This window comes from Dunckerocampus dactyliophorus, chromosome 10, assembly GCF_027744805.1.
Source record: "Dunckerocampus dactyliophorus isolate RoL2022-P2 chromosome 10, RoL_Ddac_1.1, whole genome shotgun sequence".
Lineage (NCBI taxonomy): Eukaryota > Metazoa > Chordata > Actinopteri > Syngnathiformes > Syngnathidae > Dunckerocampus > Dunckerocampus dactyliophorus.
The window spans coordinates 29,254,094-29,277,163 of record NC_072828.1 but is presented as its reverse complement, the minus strand read 5'-3'; the positions used below and the strand labels follow the sequence as shown (position 1 = coordinate 29,277,163).

The 23,070-nt window shown below is 42.7% G+C and overlaps 1 protein-coding gene across 4 annotated transcripts in view; it reads right to left on the bottom strand.

Annotated features, from left to right (window-relative positions):
• The window catches only part of LOC129188499 (cytosolic carboxypeptidase 6-like), a 371,608-nt gene that overhangs the window by 65,477 nt on the left and 283,061 nt on the right, over positions 1-23,070 (bottom strand). For 3 of the 4 annotated variants that reach the window (XM_054789107.1, XM_054789108.1, XM_054789110.1), the window contains 3 exons: positions 22,817-22,965; positions 19,897-20,110; positions 10,681-19,825 (listed from right to left, as the gene is read on the bottom strand). The exons of the other annotated variant lie outside the window; for it this stretch is intronic. In XM_054789107.1, the coding sequence (XP_054645082.1) occupies positions 19,629-19,825; positions 19,897-20,110; positions 22,817-22,965 (560 nt within the window). In that variant the 3' untranslated portion in view covers positions 10,681-19,628. Of the gene's footprint in view, positions 1-10,680; positions 19,826-19,896; positions 20,111-22,816; positions 22,966-23,070 lie in introns of those variants that run through there. 4 annotated transcript variants of the gene reach the window in all.

Here is a 23,070-nt window from a genome sequence, read left to right as displayed (position 1 = left end):
TCCACCAATCTGCAGCATCTTTCTTTGCCTTGTGTTGAAGGATGGGCGAGGTCGGGCAGCAGGGAAGCGAGCCTGTCCCGAAGAGAACCTCGGCCCAGGGCTCAGAGGGAGCGGATTAGAAAAGGGTGATGCAATATTAATTGGTGACGCTGCGTGCCAGGGAGCAGGGGGCTGTCGGTGGTTTCTCTACCCCGAGGGAAGGCTGTCAGGAGCTGGGAGAGACGGCCGAGATGAGTCGCTGACCTTGTCTGTCAGCCGGCAGAGGAGAGGAGGACTCGCCGAGGAGACACCCGGTCCAACTGACACTCGGATCAACACTCTGCCAGTCTACTGCGAGCCAGCTGGGACACATCCCGACACGAGCAGACAGAGTGACAACGGAGACGGACGCAAGCGACCCACTGTCCATAGCTGGACGCCATTAATGTGTTAGCTGTACTAGAAATAACACACACTCTAAGGACAATTTCTATACAGTCAAACCTCAGTTTTCAACCAGCCCGGTTTTTTGGCCAACATTCAAGGTTTTCAAATTACAAAACAAGGCTTGCGTGCCTGGAAAGTTACGTTTGTGTGAGCGAGACTGGCTCGAACCGGTTCTACCTATGCTGATGGCGTGTCTGTTTACTATCTTCTCCTCTCAGTCCTTTTTTTCGTGGGTTATCTGCGAGTGTTGCGCAACTCTGGTTGTGCTGTGTGAGTGTGTGCGTCAAGAAGGCCTTCGATGAGAAGCTATGGCACTGATAATAATAATAAAATAATATTTAACAGTGTTATTCCCACTGGAAAAACATCAGGGGCATAAAATATACTGTAAATAGAATAAAACATGTAAAAATGTAATATCTATGGATAGACCAGAGGTTGCAGACAGTGAACACGTTAGATTTTTATTACTTGTGGGAAGACCAGAATTTCCCTAATTTTCAAAAAATGTTCTCAAAAATATGTTTTCATAAAAAAAAGTTAGCATAAGTTATTTTGTACAACTTCGGTCAAACGGTCGATATAAAGTTTGATATTTTTGATATTTTTCAGAATACATGATGTCCCTTTATTGTGGACACGTAGGCAAAAATGCACATTTTCAAGAAAGTGCATTTGATTGAAGTGGAATATCAACAAATAACATCTTCAGCATGATTTTCCAACATTTTTGATGTTGATGCGCTTTGCAAGATTCACCTGAACTTGATTCATGAAGTCCACAGCCTGAATCGGAAAATAAGTGGTCATAATGGCAGTCCATGGGGCCAAATGGGCCCTGACGGTAACGAGCGTCGGCATGTATGCAAATCTCATATTGCATTCGTGGGGATCACGGAATAATAAAATCATAGCAATATACATATACATATACACTAATCTCTTATTCATCGCCATTAATTGGTTCAAGAGGTGTGAATTAGGATTCATTATTTATAAATCAAATGTTTTCGTAGTTATAGCATAGAAATCTCAACTAAATTTGAACATTATTAGAGCCCTCTAGACATAAAATAACACCCCTATAGTCACCTTTATGCTCATATTACCAATATAACAAGAGAAAATAAGACATATTGGACATAATATAGACTCGGACATGTTAGCATTGGGACAGTTCCTTGTTATTGTTTGATTTTGTATTTGCTTCCTGTTCTGTACAGTACTTCCTGCGGTGGCGTTTGTTTCATTGATGTAACATTACTGACACCTGGTGACCAGTGTAGAACACTACAGTGTCTTTGAATGTGTCTTCTGAAGGCCTTACGTTTGTATTTGAGTTCATTTAGCCATTTTTCAGCTTTAAAGTGCTTAATTTAGACAAGAAAATGCTTAAATATGCATATTTTTGGACTGTTAATAAATTGGTCGTAGTCAACCACAGAACGGCAATGATTTCTGAATAAATATATTCCGAAAAACTGTGATAGAGTGAAGCCGCAAAGTGACGAGGGATGACTATACATGGAGACTCAATGCACTTCAATGCACCGCCCACTAATGGTGAGGGATGCTGGGCCTTTGGGTAACGTTTGCAAATAATACATAACAATGCAGATAAACTGCACATCTTGGAGAAGCCTTTTATTGTGGCCAACCCAAGGTACACCTGTGCAATAGTCACGCTGTCTAATCCGGCACACCTGCGAGGTGGACGGACTCTGAATGCTCGCAAACAGATGTGGACAGACGTGTGAGCAGCATCTGAGACGGATCGGCCTTTTGACGGCCGTGTTTCTTTCTTTCCCCACTTGCGTCGCGCCAAAGCTGAGATTTCAGATGACGGATCCTTCCGGAGAATCGACACGAGCATATGTGCGACGGGCACGTGTCATCTGGGGACACACAAACACCGGACGCGTGTCAGCTTCAATTAACCCCCCCCATCTGTCTCCCGTACCCTTCCTTGCATCCCAACTAGGTCACGACGTGCTGCAAATCCATACGTGCGTGATACATTTGGGGGGATATTCAGTTTCTCTTACCTCCCGTGCCACAAAAGACGGACTGTGTTCATTTCTCGACGGCAAGGACGTCAACGGTTCAGGCAAGTCTCGTGACACGCAACGCTCCTGTCAAAAGCGCCCGGCGACACGGCAAAGTGAACGCAACCGGCGCACAAACGCTGCACCCGAATGTCCAAAAACACACACCTCAGGAGCAGACGCAAATGTTCTGCTGGCCTCAACCGAGTCAACACCTGCGGCGAAGACACGCGTCAACCCGATGGGCCCTCCGGTCCCTGACGTCCCACCCTCTTTTTGGTGTGAACACACACAGACGGCGTACACACGACAAGGCTTCCTTTGCTTTGATTTGGCTTCCCGTCGTTTCCCATCCCCGTCTCACACCTTATGCAGCGTAGGTGCGCTCCTTTCCTCCCACGTCAACACCTCCGGTGTGCAGGTGCACGCTGCTGGCGGCCCGTCAGCACATTCTGTGGCCCCCCCACTTGACATCAGAGTTTAGTGTCCCGGGTGTGTTATATTATATGAATGGCATATATGTTGGGGCGAATGCGAGCCTCATGAGAGATCGGAGGCACTGCAGCTTGCTTACAGGAAGTGTGCTCACAGACGGAACACCAACCACAATCACGGCGCAAACACAAAACTGACAGCATGCGACAGGCTAAGGCAACTACTACTACTACGGGAATAACGAATAAGTAACGTTAACTTGAGCAGCTTTTTACAGTGCCGCAAGGCATGCTGGGAAGCCGGAAGTGCTCCCGCTGACGCTAATATAGATGATTTTTTCAGTATATTTATGTTTTATGTAGTTTTTTGGAATACTTGAAACCCTTTTTAGTACAAAGCTGCCCCAGGGAGGTGGAGTTTGAGCCCCTTGGTGTAAAGACACATTTGTCCCCATGAAGTTATGAATACCAGGGCGTCTCCTACTTCCCCAAAAATGTATTTCTTTAAATATTTTGTGTCATCGCCTTTGCTGCCTGGAAATGAAACCCCACAGATAAAGCACGAGCTGATGCAGTTGGGCGGCGGCGAGTGATTCGGACTCGTGCACACGCTAAAGACCGCGTGGTGACCTCCAGAGTGGTGAACATGGTGTTGATGTCAGTGTGCATGGCCCAGGGTCATGTGACAGCTCCAAACAAGACGCTCATTAACACCGAGCCGTTAAAAGCGAGTGCTGGCAGGGCCGTTCGTTATTTGTGTTGCGGTGCATGATGAGTCCCGTTGACACTGACGCGGGCGGGCGGGTGTCACTCTGGTCTTCAGTCATGAGCTGCGCATGCAAGAAATGAAGTGTGTAAATGAACCGCGACTCCCCAGTGCCGCCAGGACTCATGCAGCCCCAGACCAAGGCGCTACCAAGTCATTGGAAACTCTAAAAGTTTCATACCTGCAGTATCGCCTGTGGGGAGCGCATACTCCAATACATATGGTGGGGGTGTAGTACCTGTTGTGAAAGACCCAAATTAAGTCCACAATACTTTCTTTGTCTCGTCTCAGCCTGATCGTCACGGGCGTTTAACTCGCTTTGCCATCTCGTCACAACGTAGAGGCTCCCTAACCCCCCCCCACACACACACACACACACTAAATGTCACACTGCATCATTATTTTCTATTCAGGCCTCATCTTCCACAAAGCGTTTCATTTGGGTGTTAATAAAAATGGGGAAAGCAAATCCAAAAACACGGAAGCATTCATCTTTAATTACAAGGTAAATCTAATCTTTTAATTGGAGAAGGAGGCCGAGGGAGCTTAGCTGACTTGAAAGAACCACGGGCGTGTTTATTCGTATGACTGCAAACAACCACACGTATGCTGTATATGCACAGGTATGCTTGTTTATATGCTGCCATGATCATTTATAACATAAATAAATACATAAAGAGCCGTATTTGTATCATTAGAAGTAAAAATAAAAAGTGTACAGTTATGTTAATTGATATTGTTATAAATATATAAATATACAGTCATGATGTATATCGTTATAAATCTACAAAAATATAGGTATGTTATTTATAGTCTCATAAATATATAAATACACAGTTATGCTGATATATTATCATAAATGAATATATAAATACACAGCTATGCTAATCAATATCATAAAAATAAAGATATAAATACACAGTATGACTATATTATAAATAAATATGTCAACATACAGTTTATGAATACGTATGTTCATTTTTGGAGGACATTTGTTTGTTAAAAATAAAAAATAGAAATAAAAAATATACATACAGTATATACTCCATTGGATCCCTTGCTAACCAACCCAGTAGAGCAGGCTAGCATAGCATGTTAGCATTGCAAATATGCCAAAGTTAGCATCTTAGCATTTAAACCATTTTCATAGGTATGAACCCATATAAACACCATCATGTCAGCTGTTAGCATGCTTACGGCTTGCGTGTTAGCACTGCTAACATTTAGCATGTTAACATTGTTAGCATGCCATTTTCCTAGGTAGGAACTTACATAAAGAACTTTCAGGCTAGGTTTTTAGCATGCTAACGGCTGGCTTGATAGCGTGCTAACATTAGCATTTTAGCCATTCTGTTTGTCCATGTTAGCATGCATCAGCATGCTAGCTGCAGCATTTCAGTCCGGCGTCAGCCCGTGAGGGTTGGGGCACTGGTTTCAACAGTGAGTGCAGCATTGCAGTCCGGCGTCAGCATCGCCAGCATTCAGACGCAATTTCTCCTAAAATTGCACATTCTAGTTTATTTATTCAGTTGTATGAAGTTAAAAATACAAATTAAATTTAAAAAAATACACAAAGAATTAGTCTTAAGAAGTATTTGAAAGCAACACTTTTACCAAAGTGATTTTGTCTTGTTATGTTCTTAATGAGCAACATGTATTTACATAGAGGAAAAGGCTTCTTGAGACGTCATCTGTACTTCTGTGTAGAAGGTGTCGGACGTTTCGCTCCTCATCCGAAGAGCTTCGTCAGCAAACTAATAAGTGCTGGTATCTTAGGCCTTAAATACAGTAAGAGTGGGCGGAATTGGTGTGCCAACACCCTCCTCCTATTGGTTCGTTACACTAAGCCTGGGCGGAGCAGTGGTATAATCCTATCCTGTTATTCACACCTACGATAAAAGGGAAGTGTCGCTCCCTGAATTGGGTATGAACGACTCTGATACTGGCTTGTTAGCATCTATTGTTCTGGCTCGGCCCTGCCTTCACCTCATTTGCAAGACTAAGAGCTGTGGGTTTTGGTCTCAGTAACCTGCTGAACACAGGGTCCAAATTAAACCTCAAACCACCATTCCGATTCAATGATGGGTTCTGTTGTTTGACAAAAATAGCTTCCTTTACTCCTCTTTCAAACCATCTGTTTTCTTTGGCCAAAATCTTTACCTCGCTGTCCTGAAAAGAGTGATTGGTAGCTTTCAGGTGTAGATGTACTGCTGATTGAGGACCACTAGCATTGTCCCTGCGATGTTGATAAAGCCTTTTAGATGCTAACAAGCCAGTATCAGAGTCGTTCATACCCAATTCAGGGAGCGACACTTCCCTTTTATCGTAGGTGTGAATAACAGGATAGGATTATACCACTGCTCCGCCCAGGCTTAGTGTAACGAACCAATAGGAGGAGGGTGTTGGCACACCAATTCCGCCCACTCTTACTGTATTTAAGGCCTAAGATACCAGCACTTATTAGTTTGCTGACGAAGCTCTTCGGATGAGGAGCGAAACGTCCGACACCTTCTACACAGAAGTACAGATGACGTCTCAAGAAGCCTTTCCCTCGATGGACAACTCCTGTACGACTGAGAGCCTACACAGATGTATTTACATAAGAAATAAAAATTCAAAAGAGTCAGTGCCTCACCAGCCATGACGTTCACCTGCACGTCACGAGGAGGCGTGTTGCGTTGGGCGAGGTGAGTCAGGAAGTAAAGCGGAGCGAGGCGGGGGATGAACATTGAAGCGCCTGTGTAGCGATTAGCGCGCGGCCGCAGTGAGTTGCTGTGACGGGGACGTCGGCTGCTGCCATGGCGACTCACCGCAAACCCGGTGGGGGAGTCGACTGCATTACATAAAGGCTGTGTGGGGGCTCTCACATTCACAGGTATAGGCTCACTTTTGCATCCATTTACTGGAGGGCCCGGCGGCTTCCGAGCCGCTGGTTTGTAATCACAGCAAGAAGCCAAACAAGCTTCCTGAAACACGAGAAGGACTTTTGGGAAAAGTGCTGGCAGTAGAAATAAAAATGTATTTCTATTCCGTATGTTTTGTACTGTACTTGTAGCTGATGTGTGAGGACGGGCAGCACAACACGGAGAGCGGGTCACAGTGGAGGTGTGCCAAGAAGCGAGGAAGAGAGGATGACTTTGCTGCTGATTGGTGGCAAACGTCACAGGCGTAATTAGAAAGTATGAAGTTGCTAACCTTCAGGCTTATTTTTACACATGAAGTCATGCTTTTGCGTCATTGTCGCTCCTGAAAGCGATGAGACTCACTTTCGTGCATAACATCACTGAGCCAGTACAAAAATGGCATTCCAATTTTGTGATTTTTAGCTGAAAAACCATTTTTTCCCTTCAGATTAAACCAAAAAATGTAATATATACTGTATATAAATATATAAAAATTAATAAAATATATTAAAAGATTACAGTCATCCCTCGCCACGTTTTTTATGCATATTTAAGCAAATTAGATTTTTGTTGCCTAAATTAAGCATTTTCAAAGATAAAAATGGCTAAATGAAGTAAAATGCAAATGTAAGGCATGCTGTGGAGACGCTGTGATGATATGTAGTATTCCACAGTGCCCACTAGGGGTCAGTAATCTTACACTGATCACGCAATAGCAGCCGCAGGAAGTACTGTATAGAACAGGAAGTAAAAAAAACAACAGGGAGGAACTTTCCCAATGCTAACGTGTGAGTCTACATTATGTCTTATTTATGTTTTATTTTCCCTCATTATGTGTACTGCATTGGTTGATAGGAATGTAAAGGTTAAAAATGATTTAAAAAAAATCTTTAGAAGGTCGTAAACAGGTTTTATTTGCCCTAACTACAAAAATATTACATTTATAAATAAGGAATCCTACTTTGCGGAAATTCACTTATCACAGTCGGGTCTGCAGCCAATTAATCGCTACGAACAAAGGATGACTGGATTCATGCTGACTCAGCTGTTTGCTCCAACATGCTCCAGAGTGTTAGTAAAGTCATAAAACATGTTATATACAGTATATATACACACACACACATATACATATATATATATATACATATATATATATATATATATATATATATATATATACATACATATATACATATACACATATACATATATACATATACTGTACATATATATACATATACATACATACACATATATATATACACACACATATATATATATATATATATATATATATACAGTATATATATATATACACACATATATTTATACAGTATATATACATATACATATATATATATATATATACATACATACATACATACATATACATATACACATATACTGTATATATATAATAAATAGTACATGTCGGAAATAACGGCCCCTCTCCAACTGCCTCTTAAAGAGCCACCTATGAGCCACATTTTGTGTCAAATTAAAGAAAAAAGTTAGTTGAAGATGAACCATTTATTCTTATGTTAGACACAGTATTTTGCGTAGTGCCAATTTTGCGTTCGGGGCAAGCGGGGCAGTGCCCCACCAGAAGGCACTTGGGTGGAAAAAGTGTTGACTTCCTTACGCAATAAGGATTGAATTGCAGGATGAAAGAGTATGAATAAACCAGTTTCTAAACATTTGTTATCATAGGAAATGTGAATCATGCGTCCCGGCGTCTTTCTAGCTGCAGCACTGGAGTAGTGGTCCCCACCCCAGATAAATGGGGGAAAACTGAAGCAAACACGTCATGCGAGTGACGAGCGCTGACGGGGGAACCGGAAAGACAACAACCTTAACGAACAGGCGGGTGACCCAAAGAACGCTCGTCACTTGGAAATGGCACGCCACTACTTTGTTGTTGTCGTGTTTCCTACGAAGTCGTAAAGTCAGCTCTGTCCTTCCTCACGCCGGCTTTGGCATTCCAAACACTTCCAATGTCAGAAAAGGCATTACTGCCACCGATTATGCGCCGCCGCCGCCGCCGTTGTCGTCGTCGTCGTGCGCGGCTCGCAACGCAAGATAAGATGAATCAGACGACGTTCCAAGAAGCGCCATAAAAGCAGCAAAAGCGTCCATATTCATTAGGACGCGCGTGTGACATAAATAAATAATACATTTGGGTTTTTTACCGCAGGGTGGGGACGACACAGCGTTTATGCGACAGACAGCGAGGCCGCAGAGCCCAACCCGGGAGGGAGCGGGGGGCTCGGCTCAGCCAAGCCACAGCGCTAATCCATCATCACCTCCACTGAATCACCACGCTGCCAATAAAGCCGGGCGGCAATACATTAGGAGGTGGCAGGCTTTAGCCACGCTGACATTGACAAGTCCCCTTGGGCTGCAGGAAAAGGCCGGCCGCATGACACACTTGCTTAGACAGGCAATAAGATATGGAAATGCATCCGTTTGCAGAGGCCAGGGCGAGGGACTGATGACCTGCTCACTCCTTACATCACAAAGTGGCCTCCTGCAAAATCCATGAGCATTCAGAACGGCTCTTCTCAGGACTTTTATCTTGACTAAATATCTGCTTTGAAGCCAAACAGCTGACTGGCTCGTCTCAGGATAGACGCGGCTCAGCCTGAGGAAAGAACGCTTCCTGGCCAAGAAATAAATGAGCATGTGACCGCCACACGCATCTCATGACGTGCATCACAGCCGTGCTCGGTTTGGTTTTTACTCGTTTCAAGTGTTTTCGGTGTGACACCACCAAGTTGGATAACGGCGTGCACTGAAAATCATCAACGCTGGCTCTTCAAAAATGACTGAAAAATTTGAAATTCAACCCATATTTTTTGGAGGAAAAGAAAATGGACAAAAACGAAAATAAAAATAATAAAATCCTGACTTGAATTAGTAGAAAAATCAGGAAATATCCTTACTTGAACTTGGTTTAGCCAACATGTAAGTATTTGGCTTCTTTTCTGTGAAGCAGCAAGTGTCGCTGTACAATAACAATAGGCATGACGGCTAAAGCTAGCAAACACTGCTCCATAGATCCTAAATGATAGAGTGGAACCACAAAAGCAACAAAGAGCACAAACAAACAGTTTGGTCACTCGATCCCGTGGAATGACACAGCAACAGGGCAAACAAACTGGTTTGTTACGTGCAAAACATTTACAGTCAAACCTCCATTTTTAATGACAATGTTGGCCACAATTTTGCTCCGGTTTTCATACATTGTCTCGGTTATCGTACAATAACAGTGTTCCCTCGCTCCATTGCGGTTGACCTTTTTTTTTTTTAAGCGTATGAATGCTCTTACAGGTCGAGCCTGGCCCTTTAAGAAGAACTGCATTGTGGAAAGTTGTCTCTCTCTCGCTTCTGTCTGCACCGCCCATTGTCTTCTGCGTTCAGGGCCAACAGACTAGTTTGTCACGTGCAATACTGTACGAAAACGGAAACATTTACAGTCCGCCAAAATTTTGCCCCAGTTTTAGTACATTGTCCCGGTTATCGTACAATATCGCGCATAACAAACTAGCCCGTTTAACCTGCACTGGATGATTCCACGGAATCGTTTCCGACACGCTGCCGGTGCATTTTTTAATCGATCGCAACTGCAAAATAATCCGCCACGGGGCTAAAGAAAGTTGCGAGTGCCACCAATTTGACCAAGGAGGTGAGAAACACGACTGAATTTTAGAAAGTACAAAGACGGCATCGCCTCCCCTCCTCGCCAACAAAAGTCTTCAATAAAGGTAAAAAGTGTTCAAGGTTCACTTATCCATTTCATTTGTCATGTCTCATTATTTTTGCATTGTTTTCTGCATGCAAAAACTATAATTATTCTCTATAAAATGTATTTTTTTGTCTGGAACAGATCAATTGGATTGGCATTATTTCCCACAGGGAAGAAAGAACGCTTCAGTTTTTTTTGTACGTTTTGCTTTTCGATGGACCTTTTGGGGCAAATAACGATGCAAACGCAGCACACATTTTTTCCTGTCATTCAAAGGACACAAAATAAGGCAGGTCAGTCAAGAAACATGCAGCAGTGGGAGACAAAACAACAACAAAAAAAGGCGCTAAGACAAGATTAGTGCTGATAGAATAAAAGTCTGGATTTATTTTGCTTTTCATTTGGACATGAAACACGTTCCTGAAATGCAGCAAGAGACACAGAGGAGGATTTGCTAAGCATCTCGCCAGCAGAGCAGAGAGGTGTGGCCGGTTGAGCAAAGACATACTGTATATACACACGCACACACACACACGCACACACACACACACACACACACTATTGCGTAGTATAGAACGCTGCTGCCTCCGGGAGGCTAAAGCGGGCTGAGGGGAGCGTTTACTCAAATCATCAGAGTGTCTTTCACATTATCATGGCGACGCACTGGAACGTTAATTACCCTGTCTTGCCCTAATGAGCACTGGCAATGCACTTAAACCCAGAGAGGCCGGCGCAGCGCACTTTTACGCTAATGACGACGACCGAGCTCCCAAGAAGTCTTCTGGTCTGTTCAAACTCGGGATGGCCTTGTTTGCATCAGTTATTATTCATGGGTGGCGTGAAAGAGGCCGCAGTCCTCGGCTGCAGCCAGCAGAGGCGCCACTGATTCAGTCGTAAGGTGACCACGGGACGCTACAGATGCAAACAGGAGTTCAGAACATTCCCATGAAGAATGGCACAAATGACTCATTAGTTTCTTGGAGTAGAAGTCATGAAATGCCCATCCCTAGTTGAAGCACATGAACCACTGGCAAAGAAAACACACGATGCGTATTTAGAAGCGGTGGTCACAAGTCTACGAGCTTCACTGCTACATTGGTACTGAGAAAGAAAGACTACTGCAGTAGTGGCAAGCAGGAGTAAAAGTAATCCTAAAAACTGCCTCACTAATTCCCATCATCACCATTTTGGTTGGTATTTTTCCTGCTATTACTGTACTGACCCGAATATAAAACTCTTATTTTGACGACATTAGTTAGATTTCACACACACACCATAAACCCGGAGACATGCGTTCGCATCATCATCATCATCATCGGCAAACAGGTTATGCTGGTGATTAAAGATAACGGTAATCAATGAAGAAAAGTGGCATTTAAAAAAGGCTACAGTAATCCCTCGTTCATCGTGGTTAACTGGTTCGAATCCGACTGTGATAAGTGAATTTTCATAAAGTGGTAGAAGTTTTCTGTAGTTTGAGCATAGAAAACTTGCAGATGACTTTCTAAATCTGGTTTTTAACATGATTAGAGCCCTCTGGACATGAAATAACACTCTTCAAGTCACCTGTACGCTCCTATTACCTGACATAGTAGACATAAGAGAAAATAAGACATAAGTGATTAAGTTCATTATGACATTTTTGCAGAGCTGCTGGAAATGTTCATTTCTCTTGCCGATCAATAAAGTATCATAAGACGTAAATAAGACTTGTGCTCGTGTGTGTTGCTGTAAATGTGCTTTGGTTCTAGGAGAGTTGAGTGGGGGGGCAGGAAGTGACATTGGTGGTTCAGAGTCTGCGTTAGAGATTATTGTGCCCGTTGTGAGAGGTAATTCAAAGCTGCAATAAAAGCCTGTTGTTCCAACCATCAAGACTTCAGTGTGTATCTCACCGAACATTACAGTAACATTACTGACCCCTAGTGACCCGTGTAGAATCCTACCCTCACCTATGGTCATGTGACTGAAAGGACACAATTGTGGGCACAAGCGGCCGAAATGAGTTGTGTCTGTAGGGTGGCTGGGTTGTCCCTCAGCGATAAGGTGAGAAGCACTGCCATCCGGGAGAAACTCGGAGTAGAAGCGCTGCTCCTCCGCACTGAGGAGCCCGATGAGGTGACTCAGGCATCTGGTCGGGATGCCTCCAGGACGCCTCCCTGGGGAGGTGTTCAGGGCACATCCAACCGGTAGGGAAGACCCAGGACACGTCGGAGAGACAATGTCTCTCAACTGGCCTGGGAACGCCTCGGGGTCCGCCGGGAGGAACTGAATGATGAGGGAAGTCTGGGCTTCCCTGCTTACGCCGCTGCCCCCGCAAGCCCACCTCGGACAGACGGTAGAAGATGGATGGATGGATCACAACATCTTTGAATGTGTCTTTTGAATGCCTTATAATAGTATTTTAATTCATTTTGCCATTTTTATTCTTGGGAATGCTTCAGTTAGGCAAACGATACATAACATTTGCTTAAATATGCATTTTTTTACGAATAGTAGGCCGTACTCAACCACGAAACACCATGACTTAGCACGGGAGAGACTGAAGCCGGGAAATTCACAGCCAAAGTGGCGAGGGATTACTGTACATCCGAAAAATCGCTGTTGGAAAGCAGGGGTGGTCTTATGTTCGGGTCAGGACAGTACGCCATGCAGGCTGTCAATGGAATCTATTTGTTATGTCACAACTCAAACAATGACAATCAATAAACATCCCATGAAAAGGTGCCATCGTGCGCTCTGCACCAGACCTCAACATTGATCAAACACACACTCGCAACATTGGCTTTTCAAAAAAACTCAAAAGCTTCTGAGGTACTCGAGAAACTCACAACTAGAACGTTATTTGGGCGGATAGCACATACGTGGTACACAGTAACAGCCAGAGTTAATAGTTAGCATTTCGGAAAGTCTTTTGGCTTCTTTCACCAAAGTGAGGGGCTAGCGGTGGTGGTGGTGGTGGTGGTGGAAGTGCCTGCATAAAACAAGCCCCCGCCCCTAACTCCCTGTGAGGGTAAAAACATAGAAAAAACAGCACCATTTGAGGTCCGAGAGACAGATCCGTACAGAACTGTTTGCTGGTAGCACCGTCAACCAGTAGAAATCTCCCAACGCAACGCAGACTGCAACAACGCAAAGCACGCACCGACTGCACGATGTAGCAAAGAGCAGAGAACACAGCAGCATCCTGAATGAAGCAGGTCAGTAAACGCGTCGTTTCCCAAACAATGACATTGTGAATCGAGGTGTTTTATATTAGAAGATATATATGTATTTTATATATACACGTTGAGTAACCAGGTTTACTAGAGATTTTTCTGACTACACACACAAAGTTCACTGACAAACAAACACCAGAGTAACAATGAGGTAGGGCGGTGAGAGTTAGATGAAGTAGAACCGGTTTGTGGATTGTATACAAAGTTACTGATACCTTAATAAAAATATAGAGCAAATAATGTCTTCCCCCCGGTTAAGCATCGGAACGTCTTCTTATGTACACACACCAACTGCAAAAGCGTCCCGAAACGCTCACAAGCATCTTTTTTCGATCGAGGTCGGGTTCTTTAAAAAGACCCGGTGTGATTTGCGGTCAGTGGCACAGGAGGAGGATCACAGAGCTGGTGAGGTTTCAACGCTACGCGAGTGTGAAAGCGCTAACGATATACAGGTATCAACTCAACTTAGACATCAAGTACCTCGATGCACAAGTCGGACCATTCAAACGTAACATGTTAGGTGGTGGAATATCTCCTTTTTTTAAAGCGTTATCTTAACCCCGCCCCCGTTTTGGCATCAAACAACAAAACGAATACATGACACAATGACCGGATGTTCGCAAGCACTCGTAAAAGCTCACATTGTGGGTTTGTCCAAGAAATGATTAGAAACCCGAACAATACCAGGTCCATTAATTTGGGTCCGGTGTTTTTTGTTTTGTTTTTTTTTGCCATGTGCAAACCACGCTGATCATCAACCAGCATCCTGTTCGTATCGCATGAACCCTTCGGCTCATACTGACCATACTTGGAAAAACAACAATGATCTCATATTGTACACTTCTTAAATCACTCCCAATCATCTTTGAGTACCGGAAATGCTCCAATTAATGCCTGCGCTGGTGCACGGTCTACAAGAGTTTCAGGAACCACAAGGGTCTCGCATTAAAAAACATTGGCACCGACTGCAACAATTAATCGATCCAATGAATGGACAGCCATTTTGGTATGCCATTCATATCATATTCATATTCATAATCCTCTGACTTCAGCCTCCCAAATGTGAATATTTTTGACTTTCCTTCGTCCTCCAGCAATTATCTTTGTGTTTTAGGTCAAATTCACAGACACCAGCTTCGACTTTGGCAAACATTTTTGCTTCTTTTCTGACACGTTGCGGACCAAACCGCTAATTGTTTGTATTTGGCACATGTTGGTGTGGGCCGGCTAGGGCAGGGGTGTCCAAAGTGCGGCCCGCGGCACATTCTAATATAAATAATCTCACAAGAAAACTCAAAACCTTCAAAACCCCCCCAACCAAACAGCAAAATATTAAAGAAAAAAGTTGAGAAAGTCATACTTTGTAATATTATGAGGAAAAAATAACATCCTTTTCATAGCAAAAAGCTGAAATATTACAGAAAAAGAAAGTATATAAAAAAAAAAAACAATAAAGTTGCAATTTTTGAAAAATTTGGTTGCGGAAAATAATACGTTGCATTATAATACAACAGAAATGAAGTCAAAATATTCTGAGAATAAAGCCATAATTATGAGAAAAAATGACAAGAAGAAAGTTTAAATAGTTGGGGAAAAAACTCCAGCAGAAATGAAAAAAAAAAAACAGTTGTAATTTTATTCAAATGTTAAGACAAGAAACTCGTATTCTAACGAGAAAAATAAAGAGAGAGTAACGAAAAAATTGAATTTTAGTAGCAGTTGATATATTGAAGAACAATTTTTTTAGGTCGTAATATTATGAAAAACAAAATAAAGTTGTCATTGTTGGAATATTAAGTTGGGGAAAAGTTATAATAATATGGGAATAAAGTCCAAATATTTTGGGAATAAAGTTACAAAACACAAATGTATGAAGATAACTGAAGAAGACATTTGAAATATTTGAAAAATTTGAAAAAAAAAGGAAAAAAAGAGCAAAGTTCATACTAGTAATAGACTTTTTTTTAACAGTTTTTTCTTTCAATCTATAAAACTTCTTAGGAAAATCAAAGTGGCCCTTGCATCCTTTCATGTTTCACTCTGTGGCCCTCGCAGGAAACAACGTTTGGACACCCCTGGTCTAGAGCCTAACCGATTACTCGAAACAACAAGCTTCAGCTTAATTGGCTAAGAAAATCATCGTCAGCCAATCCAAGTTCAAGTGCTCCAGAAGAGTCACGAGTGACCAGCAGCTTTATCTACCTCTTCATGCGCTTTAAAATGTTGAGACTGAGCTGTTGGTGTTCCACATGCCTTACTGTATGTACAATCAACCTGTCAGCGCTTTTGATGCTGACAGAGCAGCGCCTGCTATTACTACATTGGTTCTGTTGCTGCGAATGACCACGTGGTCAATGATTCCTCTTTGCAGTTTAGGTAAATAAACACCCAGGCGATAATTAGAGCATTTACGATATTAAATCTACCAAGCATGTGGCTGCTCAGCATTGTTACGTCATCACATGACTTATTCCAGCCACTCACAAAGATACATTTTTAAGGTGCATCAGATTAATACAATGATTGTTTGGCCATAATTAATTTAGTATTCAGACATTTAAAAAATAAAAAAAAAAGCGTAACACCTCAAATTTACCACAAATTTAAGATTAAAGTGCATTCAATGTCATAATTTGTCACCTTGGACGAAAATCCAAATCAGGCTTCTCCAATGGGCCCTAATAGGAGATCCAGCCTGGCGTCCGCATTGATCACTTAGGCTCGGGAGTTTTTTTTGTGCCGATGACGGCTAAAGCCAACAAGTCATATGGAAAAACAAATAGAGAGAGAGAGAGAGAGAAAGAAACCATATACATGAATAACAACATCACTTTGACAACTGTCCAAACATTGAAAACAATATGAAAAATAAGACATTTTTATGTACATAACAAAAGGCTGAACTCAACGTTGGACATAGCAGTAAAAATAAGGGCCGATATAAAGCAAGGAGGATAAAATGTAGACGTGTGAAGAGGAGCAAAGGCTTGATAGGCAGCTCTGCAGCAGGTTCACAGTTTTGCCTCTGTTGGGTCACACTTTTGAAATTACAATTGCCATTCAGGGACAAAGTAACACAGCAAATTGAACAAAAGGACAGTCCCTGGGGTGGCCATAGACGGTTACTTTGGGGTTCAGGGGGCCCGCAATATACAGTATACCCCAGCATCACTTCAGACAGCTTTACCCACAGCTTCCGCAAGAGGAAGGTCTGACCTCCCCCCCGCCCTGCCCCCATCTCTGCAGTAGCAGAGTGTTGGGATGACTTTAACGGCGTGCGCACACAAATAACAGTACCTAAAGCCAGCTCGACATTCTCACAGCAAAGTGCAGGCGAAGTCTCCGGACTTCAGCTTCGACTACAATCACAGCTCGCTAGAAAACCCAAGGCCATACCAGGGCCCTGGTGATTGCCAAATCCATTTAAGGCCTTTCCTGTTCCACAATGACATGTTCAACAGTCACACTGTCTGCCTTGATTAAGACTCACACACACCCACACACACAAGGGAATCACACCAACATGTTTCCATGTGCTGTCAATGTGTAAATAGCAACATAGCACTGGACCATTAATCTCTGTACGCCTTCTAAAGTAGGACATTAAAAGGAAATTGTGCAGAAAGATCACGCTTCGTAAACATGGCGGACATGACGCACTTAAGAAAGCGGAGCCTCCAAAGTCAACAGCCCCAAAAGTGGTCCAATTTGGAATTCTACCAACATTTTCTGGACAAATCCGATTCAAAAGTCAAACGAAGTCATCATGAGTGAACCTGCTGTGAAACGCCTGGAAAGGGTCAGGCTGGTCAGGACAATGTGAACAATACGATTACCGGTGGTCCTCGGTTTACGATGTTTTGTGGTTGCGAATGTGCTCCCGTGAATGAATTCAACATTTTGGGCCGTAAACATGGGATTCGCTGGAGGACTAGTTAGGGAAGAATGTGCTTCCTCAGCTACACTGAGAAAGGATAACGTCGCTATTTTCGTTCACTTCTGTCTCCCAAGAGGGAGTGCGCCAAAGAAAAGGAAAGCCATCACCATGGAAGTGGAAATAAACATCATAAAACACTCAGAGGTGAAACACCCAACAATATTGTTGCAACCATCATGAAATACAAAGATCATTGAATGCTAATAAATACTAGGGGGTCATGGATTCAGACGAATCGATAATTAACGGATTATCCAATTAACTCATTCAATACCAGACATATTTATACGTTTTTATAAACCCCAACACCCAATCCCAAAGATGTATTTGTACGTCTTTTACGCTTTGCACAAGAGGCAAAAAGAGGTAATGACGACACTGCACACTAATGGATATCCCTTTTAGAGCCGCTAAAGCAATCCTTTTTTGTGTTTATGTTGGTACAGTTTATATTTCAGCTGTCACAAAAGCAAAAAATATTTGTGTCAAAGTGAAAGTTATGCTTGAAATGAATCTTTTCCAAAAAAGCTGTTTTTTTCCCCAATTTTTAGTTGGGAAGTGATATTTTCCTGAAACTTCCCTATGTTCTACCGCTGGTTACTAAAGAAGGAAAAAAGGTAGAAACACATTTTTTTCTGATGAAAGACAGGAGGTCTAATCTTTCTTTTGGTAGGTTTCGTGTTTATATAGCCATAGAACACAATATTCTGTGTGCCTTGAAAGATCAGACAATATCTAAAATGGCCTGTACTGTACTGAAGGGGTTGTCTTTTGAAGAATGGCTGGGATTGAAGGAGTTAATCGACAACTATGGTGGTATTCAATTCATAGTTTTTTTTATTTAAAAATATAAATATCCTCTGATTTCAGCCTCTCATATTAAATTATTTTTCATTTCCTGAGTCATGCATGATTTTTCAGGCAAAACAAGATAATCACACACATCAGCTTTGACTTTGGACAACAGCGATCGACATGCCTCTTTTCTGATATGTTGCACAGCAAACCACAAACTCTTTGTGTTTGCTTCATACTGATGTGCTCCGTCAAGGGCCCAACCTGGGGGTCAGCAGCCGTCAAAAGATCCATTTTGCCTCCTCTTGTACTTGCGTTGAGTCAGACATTTTCTCAAACAAACCCTCTTCGAAAATGCACATTTCCTCTACTCCAGCGTTAAACAAAAACACAAAGCTTGGGGTGGGAGCCGCAACAATGAGGCTGAAGAGCCGTGGGTTGCCGAACCCTGGCCTAACCGATTACTCAATTAATCAAAACGAGATCCAGATGATTTATCGCAGCCCTCGATTGAGGTGTAATTGAGGTATCTAAACTAGCTTGGAAATTTGGCAGTCAGCCACTGTCACGGGTGTTTGACTTTGGAGGCTCAAAGATCCGCATTTTTTTAGGGCATATTCTTTTCACCAAATACCTTGGTTTTTTTTCTTCTTTTTAATCCTTAAAAACATCAGTTCAAGTACAGTTTCGCACAAATCCGACTAAACTCTCACAAGAAAAGCTTCTATAAAATCCTGCGCAGCGATCGACGTAAAAGTCACGGCCACAACAATCTCCTGCAGCAACAGTCTCTTTTGCAACTAACACGTGACTAATTAAGACTAATTATTCGTGGTCAACACGTCCGTTCGGTACAGACTGCAAAACCGTTAAACATCAACAACACATCCAACTGTGCGACTTCTAACACACACCTTCACAGCATCTGAAGACTTTTCTGCAGGGGAATCATCTTGTACTTTTTAAAAGCGTAGAGGACTCGAAATGATGTTCTGACACAGAACAATACATGATTTTTTACAGTCTCTTTCAACACTATACACCGTATCTGTGTACCGATCCCATAAAGCTTATTTAAAACAAAACACTCACACTTAGTTCCATCAGTTTGCACGTGTTTAGGATCCGGCTGGTGGGTAAAGCTGTCTGTACCTTCATGGGCAAGCTGGAGGAAGGTGCTGGCTTTTAAAAAGGGGCCTTTTTGTGTTTCACATCATAACCAATCCAATGAGTCAAAGGAGTAGCAGTGCTGCTGAGACTGTGATGATCAGTCTCAAAGCCCCCTAATAAGTCCCCTCCCACAGCCGCCGACCGTGTGACGGGGAGGGGACGGCGCAGAAGATGCTGGTGTGACACCTTTCTTTACATGCCGTCGTAGTTAAAGTTCTCCATCTTGACTGTCTGTCTGATGAGCAGCTTGGACTCCCGCCGCTCCTCGTTCTTAATGGACTTGTTGATATCCATGATCTTCTCACAAATGTATTTGTTCACTTTGGACAATCTCTGCGTAATCTCTGCACTGTCTGCAGTCTCTTGGGACACTCGGTCATAGAGACACTCTGGGAAGAGGACACACTGTGAGCGGTTAGGCTGGACAACTAAACCAGGTCCGGCGGGTAAACCCACTTACCTCTGACGATTTTTAGCTTGCTCGGTGAGAGCGGAGGTTTGGGAAGGGCGTCTTTCTTCTTTTTGGTGGCCACTCCGGTGACGCTACGGTTTTTCAGGGTTTCCGTGCCCCAGATCATGACAGCCAGGTTCTTTGTGAACTTGGAGTCTCCCTGGGTACGCTGCAGCTGGTGCCACTTCTCTTCCTCCACCCAGATCCCACCACCAAGGTGTACCTGTGGAATGGTAGCGATGTAAATGACAACAGCGGTGTGTTTACCCAGACTAGGAGACACAATACAGCAGCTTTTAGTTTGATGGCAAACACTTACCTGTCCAGCTTCATTCAATACGAGACAAATGGACAACGAGAGGGTGGATCCAGGCAATTTTGACCTGAATACGGATATTTAAAAAAAATATATAATGGACTTCCTGAAATAGTGGCATCTGCTCCCGATGTGTCGTCCACTTCAGCAGGAGGAAAAATAACAGGTGGTGCTGTAATTACCTTTTCTATGACTGATATCACCATGTGTTGCCGTAGACCTCTTTACCACAAGACACAGACCGTATTACACTAGAATAAATGTATTGTATATTTGATTCATTATGACACGCAATATTTCTTATTTAGGCTTTGTTATTTACTTGTGGAAAAATAATGATAAAAAAAACAGATGACTTAATAAAAATTCACATGAAAAAGCATACTAAAAACAATAATTAGAAATAACTATTTTTGTCCACTGAAAACTGTCTTTTTGGAAATGATTTATTCAAGTTTGAGAAGTAATCTTTTTACCAAATGCTACTGACTATCATTACTAAAGGTAAATGGACTATTACAGTAAATAGTAGTTAGTAGTCATAGCAACCTTAACCGTATTATTTCCAGCATGAACTTAGCATGTATCTCTCCACAGGGCATTGCATAAGCGCGTCCCGAGCACACCAAGCCGATTGCCAGCCAGGCAGGCTGCCTTGGTAATTTAGGTGGGCAGACGCAGCGGGGGCCATATCTGACTTGCTTTCTCACAGCTCTCTTATCACTCTAAAGTCTTTAGGCTGGAGTCCAAAAGGATTTTCCCTGTGCAGCTAATGTGCTTTAGGCCCCGCGCCAGAAGCTCTCTACGGCCCTCAAGTAAGAAAAGATTGTTTTCATCCTCCCTCCCCAGTTTCTTGCCTTTATTTTTCCATCCATCACTCCCGAGTGGTTCCTAATATTTATCTGTACACACCACTGTTTGAGTTGCTGGCACCTGCAGTCTGGATACTACCATCATCAAATCTATTTCACATCTATCTATAGTGGGACAAAGGGAGCTGCCGCTAGGCTACCCAGCATGCCTTGCGGGCACTTTGTAAACACCGTTTGAAGCTTACGTGTTTGTTGTTAGCTCTCATTGCTTATTCTTTTGATTAGCTCATTTATGTTATGTATTTTGTTGGCACAGTGAGTGAGACTGATGATGTCAAGCTAGTTGTTGGCCAACACTTGCTCCAAATTTACAGCACATTTACTCAATTCAAGCACTTCTGCCATTGAGCTGGAGGCTTGTGTATCCTTCAAGCATGAATAAATACATTACTACAGAAAGTCCAACTGCCTCTCACGGTCCCCCTGCAACACCTCGCAGTGCCCCCACAGGGGGGCGCGTCTCACTTTTTGTAAAACACTGGGGTTCACCTGTCAGTCACTTTGAATTTCTCTCGTGCAAATAATTAATATGCGGTCCTTGTTAAAGGAGAGTTGTAATTTGCAAGAGTTCTTCACGCTTGAAGTGGCTGCAGGTCCCAGAGCTTGTAGTACCAACTGCACCCCTGTCAGCAGAGACAGCATCCTGGTTGCATTATAGTGAGCTCTAACGGGCTAATGCAGGAACAATAACAATCTTCACTCTTGTGTGCCTGGGCCCCAAGTTCAAGTATACTCTGAAAAGTCCGAATTTAATCACTAAAGTGGTAAAATAATAAATGACTGTGGTTTCCTGGTTGACTACGGCCCATTATCAGTCCAAAAATACTGAAAGACAAGTTATATGTAGGACTGTGGTCACTAGGCATCAGTAACGTTATGAGACGTGATTACATTACATTTCACAATAAATGGAGACTGGCTACTGAGCCAGCAGAGCCGAGTCAAAATGCCATGGCTGGGATCGAATGAAGAAAAGGTTCTCTCATTCTGTGTGGAAGTGGTAAGTTTTTGGCTTCTTTGTCCTTCTTCCCCAGTCCATTTGAAACACTTAAGTAAATTGGAGCCGCTAAGTAGTTAGCTCACTAGCCATCTGTTATGTCCTTGCAGAGTTCCCGTAGCCTGCACAATGTGATGTAAACAAAAAATAATAGGAGTATTGGGGTGTTATTTCATGTCTACAGGTCACTAATAATGTTAAACCCCGTATTTAGAAAGTCATGAACAGGTTTTCTACGCTCTAACAAAAATATTCTGTTTATTAACATTGAATCATACTTTGCGGAAATTTCCTTTTCGCTGTCGGGTCTGGCACCAATTAACCACGATAAACGAGGGACGACTGTCTACCCTCTGACCACAATACTCTGTCTCTTTATTTGCTTTATTTATTAAGTGCAGAGAGTACCAACTTCAACTTTACTTGAAGTTTGGCCTATACCTGAGAGGAGGCCTTTGCTTTTTTGTGCACTTTGACAAAAATATGTTATCAAACTGAGGAATTGACTGTTTTTAGTCCATGTTGAGACCATGAGTACTGCATTAAACACACAAAACATTGTGCGCGTTCTGCAGACATAAACAAACCACTATAAATAAAATGTATGCCGGTAATAAACAACTCAAAATACACCACTTCCTATTGTGCTTTTTGTGTGATCTAAGTAAAAGGCCCATTAGTCCCTTGGTGCATTTTAAAAGGTAATAATTGTGTGTGTGCGCGTGTCTTAGACTAAAGGCTGACCTTGCCATCATTGCAGGTGTAGACTGTTCTGGGAGAGGGTGAGTAGCTAGAACTGGTGTTGGCTTCTTCTCTGAAGGTTTCCTGGGCCTCAACAATGGGTTCCACCACTTCAGCTTTGATTGTCTGAGTGCCATTGTCATGCATCGGCTCTGGAGAGGACAACAAGGTGTTGAAAAATGACAACACACAAGACCCACATTTGTGAAAACAAAGCTCAGTTTTCAAAAAGCAAGCAAGCAAGCAAATATAACCAT